Source organism: Dipteris shenzhenensis, chromosome 11 (assembly GCF_047967505.1).
Source record: "Dipteris shenzhenensis isolate YYH24624 ecotype China chromosome 11, Dip_SZ_1.0, whole genome shotgun sequence".
NCBI classification, from domain to species: Eukaryota; Viridiplantae; Streptophyta; class Polypodiopsida; order Gleicheniales; family Dipteridaceae; genus Dipteris; species Dipteris shenzhenensis.
Window position 1 is genome coordinate 1,273,465 of NC_141606.1, and position 14,838 is coordinate 1,288,302.

The following is a 14,838-nucleotide window of genomic DNA, read 5'->3' on the forward strand; positions in this document are numbered from 1 at the left end:
ATGGCAGCCATGAGGATGTCTCCTTCCACCTTGATCTGCCCATGTGGCATTCCATACTTGATGCACTCGCAGCAGCAGTTTCTCAAACCCCCCAATATTTTCTTGGTACCATGTCCCCATGCTCTCCTCATGTGGGGGTTTACAGGTAGGACAGTGAACCCTAATTATTAACAACCCCCTCTCATTGTCACAATGTGAGCCCTCAATGTCCCAAAGACATACATACTCCCTGAGAAATGTGTTGAAATCAAGCCTCGATACCAATATACTATATACCTTGATGTCCAGCTCCTTGCAACTCACAAACCAAGCCGGTACATAGGTACAACCATAACACCATCCTCCAACGGCACAATCATATGTCGTAACCAACATGCTTGGCACACCATCCAACTCAGGTACAATCTTTGTGTACACCCAGTTGTCCCCTCTGAACTCGGCAACCAACCAAACGCTGAAAAGCACCAAGTCCCATGTGTTTGTTTCAACGCATTATGCACCTGTATGAACCATAACATACATCCAGAAACCCTGAAATCACTCCAAGACATCTCCAGACACAAGCTCTGAGTGAGCTCCTCTTAGGTTCAAGCCCTAAGACCACCAAGGTACTGCAGTATTCCTGTCCGTAGATGTCTTTGGCCCTCCTTGAGAAGTCTTCATCATCCAGGTCACTTGTAAGTACCAGCTCCATGGAGCTACCACCAACCAACAGAAAGCTCCAAGTGCTCCTATTACAAAAGCTCCTCTTGTACCTCTCTAAAAGGTTTTCACCATCCAACCTAACAAGCACTGAGTGCCAAGCATATTACTATAATCATTACATACATACAAAGAGATACATACGTCGCTTGCTATCAAAACAAGCCAAGTACCTCAATGAAGTACTCCTTGTAGCACACCTGTGAACTCCAGAGCCAATAATCCAGACAATGCAAGTAAATAACCCAAAATTCATCTTAGAGTGGCCTTCATCTCCATTATCCTCTATGACAGATCCAGCCTAATTTCATAACTCGGAGTTCCAGTTCGTAGCAGGAGGGCAATTTGTCCAGAAGCTCAGCCTTCGGTTCGTAGCGTCAGTTCATCTTTCAGCTAGCGCATTGTCAGGAGCAACTTTCCTTCGTTCTTTTAAACCCAAACTGGGCTGAAACCCCAGCCCAGCCCAGAGGGTTAGGTTCAATGGGGTACCGATAGATATGGCCAGCATGGATTGGTCAACCCTTTCTTCAAAATCTCCCTCAACAGGTCTGAATCGGCCCATCATTGGGTACCATGAATAGATTTTTTATTTACAGCAATAGGTGAGAGAGTTAACATTGCAATTCAGTAGAAGTAACCGCTAGACTTCAGGTTCTTGAGGGGCCTGGCAAGCAGGCAGTAATTGATGAAGTGGTGAGGCCCTGTAAGGCTTCTCCCCCTACTCCCTTGCTAGTCTCTACAGTCGAAGACTTGGTTCATACTGAAGTGCAAACAATTAAGAAAAAAGTGACTGTGGAGGTCGATACAAAGGCAAGTAAAGCAGATATCCAAGGAGAGATCAAAGAACATGAAGCCAGATGTGAGAATGCATTGAAGATTAGAGTAGGGGGGCTCCTTGAAGGCTGGTGACTCTCTCAATGAGACATTAGCACATGTCAAAGCAGCCATACCTAACATTGAATGGAATGTTGATGATGAGGATGATGATGGAGCAACTAATATCCGACATGCTAGTGGACATGCTATCATTACATCAGTTCACGAGACCTATGGATCAAGCTTCTCCGACGATCTTACAAGCTGAAGGGAACCAAAGTATGGATAGCCGAGGAAGTCACACGAGATCAATTGAAGCATAAGGTGACAGAATTAGCTAAGCTTAAGGCTGCTAGAAAGGATGGGAAATGGGTAGTATACTAAGAAGGTGTAGCAGTCATCAAGGAGTTTAAATCCAAAACAAAAGACTCTCAATCTTAAAATGATGTATGGCCGATTATGTCTTTCATACTATATCTAGGTACTATAGATAATGGGGTTGCTTTTTTTTGCACTCCTTGGGAGCTACCATGTGCCCTCACTAAAAGGCTATGTACTACTGGTCTTTTACTATCCCGTAGGCCTGCTGGTCTCCCATGAACATTACTAGACTTTCTTCTTCCTGAGCAATATACACTATCCTCGTCTTCTTTTGGGCAGCTTGGGTTTTTTGACCATTGCTACATACTAGACATGAGCAATCACACCTACTGGTCTTTTACTGTCCCGTAGACCTGTTGATCTCCCGTGGACATTAGTAGACTGACTTTCTTCTTGAGCAACATACACTATCCTCATCTTCTTTTGGGCAACTTGGGTTTTTTCACCATCGCTACATACTGGACATGAGCATTGTCACACCTAGATCTATGCATCATGTCAAGATGCTGTATGGTGTAGCCAACACAAACAATTCACCTTGAACAACATGAGGTGAATCTCTTTCCAGTCATCTACCTTGGATTTTTCTTCTTGCTCCTTCCTTTGATCAGCCTTATCTTCCGGCAATCTTTTGCTATATGTCCTGGCATATCACAATAGTAGTACTTTTTCTTCATCTTTCTCTTCTTATTGTCTCCGTCAACAAAGTTTCCACCCTCAAAAGTGTTGGAATATGGAAGCAAGAACTAGAAACTAGAAAACTAGAAGTGAAATAATAACAATATTGAAAGACAAGAAGTACCTTGAGAAGAGTGTAGACAAGACACAAGCTAGATAGATAGATTGCAATGATGTGACCCATGAATATATGGGCCAAAGTACAAGACATAAAGCAAGAGTGCTTATGGGATAATTGTAGAGGTGCCACATGGCACACACTCAAGACACAAAGACTAGACTAGACTTAGACAAATGTAGACTAGGGAAATAGTACACTTAGTGTGCACTTATCTCCAACACCCTCCTTAAGTGGACACTAGGAGTAAGACAGAAAGACAAGACTAGAAGACAGACATAAAGACTGATAGACTGAGAGACAAGATAGAAGACATGACAGACAAAGATCCTGAGACACCCCTCCTCAAGTGATATCCTCATATGGGTCCACAAGGGTAGGGACAAGATGGATCTAAAACAAAACACAGTCAGATTGATAGACAAATAGACAGACAGACAAGACTAGATAGACAAAAGACTGACTGTAGTCAAACAGAAAGATCAAGACACTAGAACCCTTTGACCTACATCATCGGTGGTCAAAGTGGTAGACAAGAAATAGAAGTAATCAGAAAGCCCACTTCTCATCATATGAGGAAGGAACAGCAGGATCAGCTGATGGAGATGTTGCAGCAACATGGGCTGAGGTAGATGCAGGGGCTGATGTAGAGGGTTTGGAGTAGCAGTCCCTCTCCCGGTGATTATCACGGCCACAAATGGTGCATGGATGAGCCTTGAAACAGTCCTTCTCGATATGATTAGTTTTGCCACAATGGGTGCAAGGCTTTCTTACCTTAGAACTTCCTTTCTTTGCTAAAAATGCAGTGTCAGTTACCTTTCGTTGTTGAGTTCTTTCTTCCTCTTGGAGAGCATTGATGATACCTTCAAGAGAAGGATTATTGTGATACTTGAAGGTAGTGACAAGAGTAGCATAAGTGTTAGGTAAGCTTTTGAGAAGCACAGCAATAGCAATATCTTCGGAGATGGGAGACTTTACTGATGCAAGCTGAACCATAAGACTGCGAAGATAATTGACATGAGAGGCGATAGTAGCTCCTTCCTGCATATGTAGATCAAAGAATGAGATCATAAGTGCAATCTTAGAGTTTTTAGATCGGGGTCCAAAAAGGGTATCCAAAGTGATCCATGCTTGAGGAGCAGACTGTATGTCGGAGATGTGATGAATGTAATCATCTCCAAGACCGAGCAAGATGATAGCATAGGCTTTGTCGTTCTTGGCAGTGACTGCTTGCTCAATGTCGGGATCTTCGGGAGCAGCACGGTGAACAATGTCCCAAAGACCTTCTTTCATAAGATGGCACTTAATTTTGATTTGCCAAGTATGAAAGTTGGACCCATTGAATTTGTCGATAGACATGAGAGAATGAGAGGAAGATGCCATGTGGGAAGGTCTTACCTCTTGCTAAGATGCAAGGGCAGTGTCTATTCCCTTACAATATTGCAAAAATAAATGAAAGGAGAGATCCAAGAAGCCGGTTCAGGAGGTGCAGGCAGCGCGAGCTCCAAGGCAATGCCGTAGGGAAGACGTGGGCAGCTCTCAGGCGATCTCCGTGCAGTCACGAACAGATGGCGCAGATCTCCGTGAAGATGGCGCAGATCGCGAACAGCAGCTGGAGAGGTGTGGCCTGTGCAGGTACGGATTCCATACAGTCGTACGGACAGTCTTGACTGTACTTCGAAATGTTCGTTCGTTGATGCAGGTGCAAGAGCGACAGCAGGAGCGGGAGCTACAGCAGGGACAGCAAGAGCAGGAGCTACAGCAGCGCCAGATCTGTGCAGATCTGACGCGCAGATCTGGCAGAGAGCGGAACTGCGCAGCAGATCTGGCAGCGCAATGGCGTGCAGATCTGGCGTGCAGATCTGGCAGAGAGCTGGCGGGCAGATCTGCAGCGGCAGCAGGAACGGCAGCAGCATGGAGAAGACGGGCAGAAGATGAAGATGGCGACCAGCTGAGCGAGGGAGAAATCTGAGAAGAGGCAGCTATGGCTACAGCAGACTGAGGGGAGAGAAGAGGGATCAACCTGGCTCTGATACCATGTTGGAATATGGAAGCAAGAACTAGAAACTAGAAAACTAGAAGTGAAATAATAACAAGATTGAAAGACAAAAAGTACCTTGAGAAGAGTGTAGACAAGACACAAGCTAGATAGATAGATTGCAATGATGTGACCCATGAATATATGGGCCAAAGTACAAGACATAAAGCAAGAGTGCTTATGGGATAATTGTAGAGGTGCCACATGGCACACACTCAAGACACAAAGACTAGACTAGACTTAGACAAATGTAGACTAGGGAAATAGTACACTTAGTGTGCACTTATCTCCAACAAAAAGTGTCCTTTTTCTTATTAGGCTTGCCCTCCTCTAGATGGCACGCAGCTTTTGCCTTCCTCCTCCTATAGCAACAAGGGACCAGGCTCCTCGAAGGTCAACCGATATGATCACTCTCCAGCTGTCAAAGTTGTCACTAACCCGTTGAAGCTCCTTAGCAGTTTACTCAGCATGAGCGTGGCCAACTAATTGATGTCCACCTTATGAGCTCCAACATCCATTTTATCTTTTCGAGACTTTTACTTTGACTAGATGATCACTCACCAGGACACCTTCCATATTCAGTATGAATAGCTGACTTTGAGCATTACAATGTGGAAAATTCTTGCACAAGGTCGCCAGTAGCTGCCGTCTGCCCCCTCCCTTGCACCTCAAGTTGGGCTTCAGGGCCCTCTTCCGGGACTGTTCTCCGTGAGTTCCGGGGAGCTTTGTTCCTGGGCTGCTTCCAGGCATTGGCGGAGGTTTTTGCTTCTGCATTGAGCGGTCTATTGTTTCCACGCAGGCTGAATTGGGAGCTTTCTTTAACCAGGGGGTTTTTGGGATTCTAGTGGTCGGTTGCGAGTTCTTGGTGGGTATTTTCAGCAGAGATAGCTCCTCCCCTCAGGATAGCGCAAGCTGAGACAATGGAGGACACTAATGCCACTCCCGTCACCGAACCTGAGGAGATCGAAGTCACGGTTTCTTTTCCTCCTGACATTGTGCAGATGATTGAGGTAGCGGAGGAGGGTTTTCGTTTGACGCACATCATTGGCTTTCTCCCCGGTAGAGGCCAACAGTTACGTGATTGGGTGTACACCAGCATGGCCTCATTGGGTGTCTCAATTACAGTTTTTCGATTGCTTGGCAGAGGGTACTTTTCTTTTGGTCTTCAGTCCGCAGAGCGGGGTCAAAGAGTACTTATGAGCTCTCCGATTCAGTTTCAGAGCAGAGTCATCCATTTGTGGCCTTGGCGGAAGCACTTCAATACTACGTACCCGGGACCGTGTCAGGTCTCTTTTTGGATGCTTTTCCCTGGACTTCCTAATGAGGTTAGCTCTTGTCGCAGAGCTGTGGAGCATATGGCTAGCGTGGCAGGTACAGTCATCCCATCAGGCGCTAGACTTTCCTATGCTCAGTCACTTGCTGGTACAGGTGTTACGAGGGTCAGACTCACTTCAGAGTTCCCCCCTCCTCGACCTTTGCCTACTTTGATTTCGTACTCCATGGGAGATGGGGTCCAGATGCAGCAGAGGGTTTTGTACGAGGGGCTTCCTGATCAGTGTCTTTTCTGTCGGAAGAGAGGTCACTTTATTAGGGATTGCCCCAGTCGCAGGCCTCGATCAGAGACTCCGGATCCTTCTCATCCTACGAGAGACCCAGAGCCATCAGTTCAGCCTCCAGGCGTCTCTGAACCTGTTTCGACTCATTCAGTAGAACGAGAGGAGACTCCTCTGGGGGAGCCTCCAGTGGAATCAGAGGACCTGGAGGTGCCTCCAGTGGAACAGCTTTCACGGAGAGCTCGGAGGAGACGGAGACAGAGGGAGAGCCAGCAGTATGAGCAGCCCCAGGTACGAGCTCACAGATGGCAGAGAGTTGAGACTTATGTGTAGGAGACCCCGGAAAGGGGAGATGCAGAGGACCATCCGCAGGCAGGTCTTGACACGGTGCAGGAGACGATCGCTCAGGGAGTCGAGTCACTTGTGCAGGAGACCCCGGAAAGGGGAGTTGTAGAGGACCATCCGCAGGCAGGTCTTGACACTGTGCAGGAGACGGTAGATCAAGGAGTCGAGATACATGTGCAGGAGACCCCGGAAAGGGGAGATGCGGAGGACCATCCATAGGCAGGTCTTCTCACTCAGCAGGAGACAGTAGTTCAGGATTTGATGACTCTAGACACCACTACCCCGGAGGTTCAGATATTGGTTACGGAGAGAGTTATTCAGCAATTACGGTGATGGATGCCTCTCCCCAGCAGCCCATTGAGAGAGTGGTATTTTACGACACAAGTCAGAGTCAGAGCCCGTCCCAGGATCTCATGCGCCTGTACGAGGTTCCCTCGAGACCCCTTTCACAGCCCCGTCGCACAGTACCTTCCTTTGTTGCTATGCGGAGCGTCCTTTTGGACACCCCTCCCAGCATAGCCTCGTCCTCGCAGCTTTTCACTCCTGGTGTATCCAGATCTTTTGCGAGTGCGGTCACACATTTTGCTCAGTACCCAGACAGGCGTGAGAATTGGGAGATCCTAGCAGATGAGATCGAGCGAGAGTTTCAATCACCCATGCGGACAGGCACCTCGTCGTAGATTCTTCCTTCCCCTCTCACCTATTCCAGGAGCAGAGTCAGGATGGCTCAGCCCTTTTCAGCTCTTCTGACTCCTAGACCTGACCCCAGGATGGTTGACAGAGATCTGCCCGTTGAGTTTTGGCCCTTTTTGGCTCGAGGGGTTATCACAGACTCCCTCACTCGATTGGAACTTCTACCGGTGTTTTGCCGACGGTCAGAGGAGGTAGAGGAGTACTTGGGATCAGCTACTCTCTCCAGAGAGGGGCATGTTCTTCGTTTCTCCGCTGGTAGCTTTCGATCTCGGGGGAGCGAAAGCTGGTCAGCTAAGTTACTTGACAGTGAGATAGCTAGACAGCTTATGAGCATGACTCAGTTTTGATCGGTTCACCGTTTTGTCGGCTCGCAGATTAATTCTTGCCCTAGGACTCTTCGACCTGGCTTCGGTGGCAGGGCCTTTCTGTTTCTGTTCTTTGAGATTCAGGGAGACTTTGATTTGCCCAGGAGTGCTGGTTGGTTTGACTTTCAGCTCCTTGGTTCGCGCCAGAGTACTATTCCCTTGGATGGAGCCATTTTACATGAGTTGGGACAGATTTGGAGTTTCATCAGAGACCGACTTTGGATTGTGCCATCAGAGAGAGAATTTTGTGCCGTTGCCACTAGCACACCCTCACTTCCATCCGATGTCTAGGTTGTCCATCATTTCTTGGAATGTGAGAGGACTGAACAGCCGCAGATTTACCCCAGATGCAGATGGTCGTAGATTGGGAGTTCCTAGATTGCAGCTGCTTAGGGACTTCCTTCGGTTTATTTCCTCAGGGTCCCCTCCAAACATTGTGCTTATCCAGGAGCATAAGCTCTCCCAGGACAGGATTGACAGATGCAGACAGGACAGAGCCGGACTTATTGGAGCCCAGCGGATGGCACGAGGGGAGGAGTTTGCATTTCAGTTTCAGCTAGGTGGACCTCACAGGTCACCCAAGAGGGTACACTAGTGGAGAGCAGAGCATGCTATGTTATTCTTCATATTGAGAACACAGCAGTTGGTGTTCTCAATGTGTATGCTCCCACGGATCCAGCTCACAGACGTGCTTTTTGGAGACAGCTTAGAGAGTCCCTTCCTCAGGCAGACACCTGGATTGTTGGAGGTGATTTCAACATGGTTGAATTCGCTGAAGACAAGTCAGGTCAGACAGAGGGAGGCCTTTCCGATAGGGAGAGAGTGGAGTGGGATAGTTTTGTTTCGCATGCTGGACTTCATGATGCTGCTCGATTGGACGACTTTCGTCAATTGGCAGACAGTCTTCAATTCTCTTGGTCTGGGGTTTTCCATGGCTCTCTTTCTTTGGTTAGACTCGATAGGTTTTATATTGGCCATTGGGGTCAGGCCAGAGGAGGACAGATTGGGATCCGCCCGGGTTATGTTTTATCTGACCATGCTCAAGTCCTATTATAGATTCTTCCTACCTCTCGATTGGAGAGCACAGGCTCTGTTAGAGTTCCGGACTTTGTTTTTCAGGATACAGAGTTCGTGGAACGGTTGAGAGAGACTTGGTTGTCAGTGGACACTCCTGTGGATCAGGGCTGGTTGTTGTAGGTAGAGGGGGCTTTGGCTAGAGTCAGCATGGCCTGCCAGTTGAGGGCAAAAGAGGAGAAGGAAAAGCTCAGAATCAGAGATCGGAATGCAAGAGCGGAGGTATCCAAACTTCAGAGATTGATTCAGAGTTTTCCTCATTCTCTTTTCATCAGAGGGCAGCTTTCGGAGGCTCAGGAGAGACTAGAGGAGATTCAGGGCAGGAGGGCCCAGTTCAGGTTTTACTCTCAGCAGACTTTCTGGATTCAGAAGGGGGGATAGATGCTCTAGAGAATTCTTCAAGGCAGTGGGTCAGAGATACTCTTCGGACAGTCTTCGTAGACTTGTGGATGAGGCCGGGTCTCTTCAGACGGACCCTCACCGTCTTGTTGAGATCACTTCTGATTTTTACTCCACTCTTTAAACCGCTGATCCAGTCACCGAGGAAATGATCAGAGCCAGAGAGGAGATTTGGAGCCATGTCCCCCTGATGGTCTCAGACAGGATGAGTCATGTTTTGGATAGCCCAATATCACTCCTGGAGATCACGGATGCGTTACATGAGCTGCCCAGAGACAAATGCCCGGGGGAGGACGGTTTGTCGCCACTTCTTTTTAGAGCTCTTTGGGATACCATTGGGCCTCATCTACTCTCTGCCTTTTCAAAGGCTCTTGATACAAGATCTTTGGGGGAGACATTATGCATAGGTTTGATTTGTCTCATCCCGAAAGGGGGAGACAAGACAGTCCTTCGTAATTGGAGACCCATTACACTTCTAGGGACAGCCTACAAGATCCTAGCAAAGACCTTGGCTCTTCGCCTAAAGCCTATGCTGCCAGATATCATCAGAGCTACTCAAACAGGATTTGTCCAAGATTGGAGTATCTTGGATAACATCTTCACTTTTTGGGAGGCCACTCACTCGGCGAAGGAGAGTCAGCAAGAGATTGCAGTTCTTCTCCTCGATTTTGAGAAGGCTTATGATAGGGTGGACTGGGGTTTCTTGGAGGGCACTATGAGGAGGCTAGGCTTCAGTGATAGATGGATTTCTTGGGTCTCCTCACTTTACTCCCACTCTTCTAGCACGATGGTGGTCTGTGGAGGCAGAGGACCGGCTTTTTAGTTATCCAGATCGGTACGACAGGGATGCCCGCTTGCACCTTAGCTTTTCCTTTTGCTAGCGGAGGCTATGGGATACTTTATGCAGGCTACCAGTCATGGCACTTTGGGCCTCCATCTGCCTATCCGGCAGGAGCAGGAGCTTCTGGACACTGAGTTTGCTGACGACACGGCACTGACAGTCAGAGGAGATGCATATAGTCTTGCTACTGCTGCGGATTCAATTGACAAGTTCTGCCTAGCCTCAGGAGGACTTGTCAATTGGAATAAATCAAAAGGCATCTGGACAGGAGCTCAGTAGGATACCCCAGCATGGGGAGGAGACAGAGGCTTTGTATGGATTCCCAAAGGCACATCCACGAGATATCTAGGCTTTCAGGTTGGTATTGAGGTGTCCCCGACGCAACAGTTTGCCCCAGTTCTTGAGAGCATCTGGAGAAAGCTAGCCTACTAGAGCACGGCTAGACTTTCTTTGGCCGGAAGAGCGTTGGTACTCAACCAGGTTCTACTAGCGACTATGTGGTACGTTGCGTCATGTTGGTGCTTTCATGCCGACTCGATCCGTCAGGTGAGGAGATTGCTCCGGAACTTCCTGTGGAGTGGTGGTGATGGTTCTGAGGACACTAGGGCCAAGGTTTCATGGGATACTATCACTTTACCCGCCTCGCAGGGAGGACTTGGAGTTCTTGATCCTGAGATGCAGAGCAGAGCCCTTTTAGTCAAACTTCTTGTTGGAGGTTTGACTCCTGGAGATCAGCCGTGGAAGCAGTTCCTACTGCATGGGATTCACTAGTGCACACCCAGAGCAGCAGGCCAGTGGGCAGGTAGAGTCAGTTGGATCTTCCTGATGGACCAGCATTCTCAGCCTTCCTCACCACTTGTGAAAAGGCTTATTCAGATATGGAATCTTTTCCGACAACAGCTCATCAGAGCAGCTCCCTCCTCCAAAGAGAAAATTGCCCGACAGCCACTATATCATAACCCCCTGGTACAGAACTTAGGACTCCCTTGGCCAGATGGCATGTTCAGGGGGTTGTGACAGTCGGAGATTGGTTCAAGGGAGGTGTGGAGATGTCAGAGGAGGAGATCAGAGATAGACACGGGCCACTTGGACAGATTACTGCCACCAGATTACTTATCATGAGAGCTATTCCTTAGGGGTGGAGGGATATGCTTACAGATCCAGCCTATGTTCATCCCATCTCTACTTGGTCAGGTTGTTTTAGTGAGGCTGGGCTATGCATTGGAGTTCGTTTAGGACCGGCACCGTTTACTTATTTTGAGACGGACTCCTCTCACAGATTGTATCCCACTCAGCCCCTGGATCGACAGGAGCTCTTTTGGCAGAGAGTCAGGGTCACTGGTTGCCTTGGTAAGGATGACCATTGCAGAGGGTCCTAGATGGAGACTTTGGATCTTTCAGGGTCGACCTCTTGCGGAGCTCGACTGGAACCCAGGTGAGTGGGCGTGGCCTGCTCCGGTGGCAGGCGCTCGTCCTCTTTCCTTTTTCCAGTACTCGACGAGGGCAGGTTACAGGGTTCAGCAGAGAGAATCTCATCACCTACCATTTGCCTCACAGCATTGGCACGCACAGGGACTCACTGCAGAGCACTTGCTGAGCTACTGGACTCACTTTTGGGGCATCAGTAGAGCCAGGAAAGTCTCCTACTTTCTTTGGCTCACTATTCATAGGGGTATACCTGTGGGTACTTGGCTTCAGCAGATGGGTAGACCCTCCTTGTGTATGCGTTGTCAGCTTGCATAGGAATCTAGTAAGCATTGTTTATGGAGCTGCCCCAGCTCTAGAGTGGTTTGGACAGGCATCTTCAGGATGTTCTCATATGTTACATCCGAGTCCTTTCTGATGACATGGGGCGCTGCCCTTTGGGGGAGAGGATTTGGAGCCTTTGCCCTCTATGAGTCAGAGCCAGGAGACCACGGTTTCTCCATGCAGTGTCGCCAGAGACGGGGTCCCACAGATGTTAGCATCATGGAGCCGCATGACTTACTTTTGGTACCAGTACCAGCTCAGGATTCCAGGCCTACTTCACCTGCAGGGTCAGCCTGGGAGGTGATTTCTAGTATTACCCTATGGCGGATATGGTGTTCGCGATGTTCTTTTGTCCTTGGGGGCCATTTATGCACGGAGGCTGACACTCTTGCTTCCATTTGGGCAGAGATTATCTTCACTCTCAGGAGTCAGTGGGAGCGGTGTACAGGCACCTCTTTGGCAGCTCGTGGGAGACTTTTATCCTTCATGAGGACATGGGACTGCTCATTATTTTTTCATTTGACCCCTTTTGGGATGTTGTGGCATTTTAGACCACCACCATGGCTTTTTTGCCACATTGTTGAGGCCAGGGATAACTTTCTCTCCAACCTGTTGTATGATTCGTTTTGAATGGAATATATCACTTTTTCACTTTTTTAATTCTTGCACAAACATAACCTTCTAGTCACACCTTATTGATAAGAAGTCGCCTTGCTCTTTCAGTTGTCAAAGTCGATCTCTTAGTTGGATGGCTTGATCACCAAGGCATACGCCTCCTAGCTTTAGATGTCCACCTCAAACGCTCACAAATCTCACTTCCAAGCACACCACCGTCACACAGCTCTCCACATAGGCAGCTGTGGCTTTGATACCATGTTAGAAAAACCTAGTCGTTGAGGCTAGTTCTCCACGCAGCAATATAGAGTAGGTGGTTAATGTGTATGCAACAGAAGAGTCTTGAGAGGAGAAGGGAATGTTGTAATTCAAAACTTTCAACTATGTGCCCATTGAGCACAAACTTTGTTCCTACTTCTATCCTTGCACTATTACGGTTGTGTGCTCCTTAGTGAGCTTCAGTGACCTCATGTAGCCCTGGTTCCTTGGACAGCGCCCTCCCGCAGACTTGTGCTATCCTACTAGCTGTAGGTATGCAGTGTGCACCATGAACTGCTCCCAAAGGTAAGGGCTGCTTCTAGTCTAAACTCGTGATCCTCCGGTGTCCCTTCTTGCTGCTGCAGACTGCTGTGCAGTCTCTCGACAACCTCCTGTGGATGTTGACCTCCTTGCTCAACTTCTGGACAGCCTGTTGTGAGGCCCAAGTCCTGGAATGAATGGATAGATTGACCCCAAGGCTACGGGTTTTAAATAGAAGACTGGAAGCCCCCTAGACTGGCCAACTTGGTCACTGAACCACCAGACCCAATCAACAAAGAAATAAATCTACCATTGCTACAGCAATCAGCTTTCATTCTCTTGTATTTTTAGTTTGACATCATAAGAAAGATTTACGTGAGAAAGACAATTTCTACAGATTGTGCTCACGTAACTACATGCCCTCATATGCACTGTGAAACAATGTACAAGACCTCTATGTGAATGTGTAATCATAAATATTACCGCAGCTACTTGCCCCGTATTCAAAGCACATAGATGTGGAGCTGATTTATGATTCAACTCATCATTTTTATCGAGGCTTTCTTTGATTCCATGTGCAGGGGGACGTTCCTTCATCAGACTCATAAGTATATCAATCTGTTCATGTAACTGCTGTTCTATTGGTCCAAGCTGCAAAGAAAGGTGGAATTACATGCAGCTCTTACAATATAACAACGCTTCAAAATGCAGAGTGGAACTACAATATAACAAAAAGGTCTTACCTTCTCTAAGAGCATACGGATCTCAACAAGGCGTGCAATTACTGGATGGTTGCGGACAGATTGTCCTTCAGCTTTCAATAGAAGATAAAACACTATGGCCTGGCAATAGCATAGAAGAAGCATATGCTTTGTCTCGAAAAAACGAATTCCTTCCTTGGTTGCAATATGTGCTCCTTTTATCTGTTTTTCAATCCTCCGGCACAGTATTTCAAAAATATTTTAGAGATAGTGCACACTTAGAAACAGATCTTGAGTAAAAAACGTGCATATGTCATACTAAAACTTACCTTGTTTAACAATGGTTCTATTTTATTTTGAAGTTCATCTACTCCTTCTCTTAACTCTGCAAGTAGCCCAACCAACTCAGGTGCATCACTGTCAAGCCAAGGGTTTAACATTTTAAGACATTTACTATAAATGTAGTCCAGACATATAGACTTGATAAAAATCCCAGCTTCTTCTTGAATTCTTTCTTGCAGGTAGAGAATCTAAAATTGCCAACAAGTCAAAACTTCGATCCTCAGACTTTCACACACAAGTGCACTGGTATGGCGAAGTATACCTGATCACAACTTCCATTTGCTCCTCTTTCGACAATGCATTAAGATCCTTTTGTACTTCCTCCACAAAAATATTTGACTCTTCCACTAAATCACCAAGTCGGCATCTCTTTGAAGAAATGTGTCTCCTGTCCTGAGAACCTTTTGCTTCCTGACGCTCAACAACCTCCTGTGAATGGTGGAAACATAATAAGCCATGCAATGGGTGCAGAATAAAATATCACAGACAACTCAAGAAATCCTGTCCAATCTTATGTAAAGGAGTAAGATAAGGAAATAAGGAAACCATTTTAAAGTTCCACTGATTAATAGGATTCAAACCTGAAGCATTTGTTCGTGTACTTCCAGGGGAGCTTCTACACCATCATCTTCATTTAATTCAAAATCCTCAGGTCGAAGAGATTCTGCCTTCAGACGCTGCAATCGAAGCGCCTCTGCTTCCTCCTCTGCAGGCGCCTCTTCATCAGTGGATTGCAGCTGCCAGTCAGCCAGATGAAAAAGGAAGTTAGCCACAAATCGATAGTATTTCTTCACAAAAATCCTCGATTTTATACCATCAGCAAACCTGAGTCTTTTACATTGAAGAAAAAATATCATGGCATCACTTTCACCAATATGGTAGCGAAGGATTTCCTTCCAGTAAGCCGGA

General features: G+C 47.3%; 1 protein-coding gene across 4 annotated transcripts in view; it reads right to left on the minus strand.

Annotated features, from left to right (window-relative positions):
- The window catches only part of EMB2777 (Sas10/U3 ribonucleoprotein (Utp) family protein), a 68,742-nt gene that overhangs the window by 14,776 nt on the left and 39,128 nt on the right, over window positions 1-14,838 (minus strand). For all 4 annotated transcript variants that reach the window (XM_087382025.1, XM_087382026.1, XM_087382028.1 and 1 more), the window contains exons 8-12: window positions 14,511-14,666; window positions 14,192-14,358; window positions 13,917-14,004; window positions 13,630-13,809; window positions 13,370-13,537 (exon numbers count right to left, since the gene is read on the minus strand). In XM_087382025.1, coding sequence (XP_087238151.1) covers window positions 13,370-13,537; window positions 13,630-13,809; window positions 13,917-14,004; window positions 14,192-14,358; window positions 14,511-14,666 — 759 coding nt within the window. The remainder of the gene's footprint in view (window positions 1-13,369; window positions 13,538-13,629; window positions 13,810-13,916; window positions 14,005-14,191; window positions 14,359-14,510; window positions 14,667-14,838) is intronic.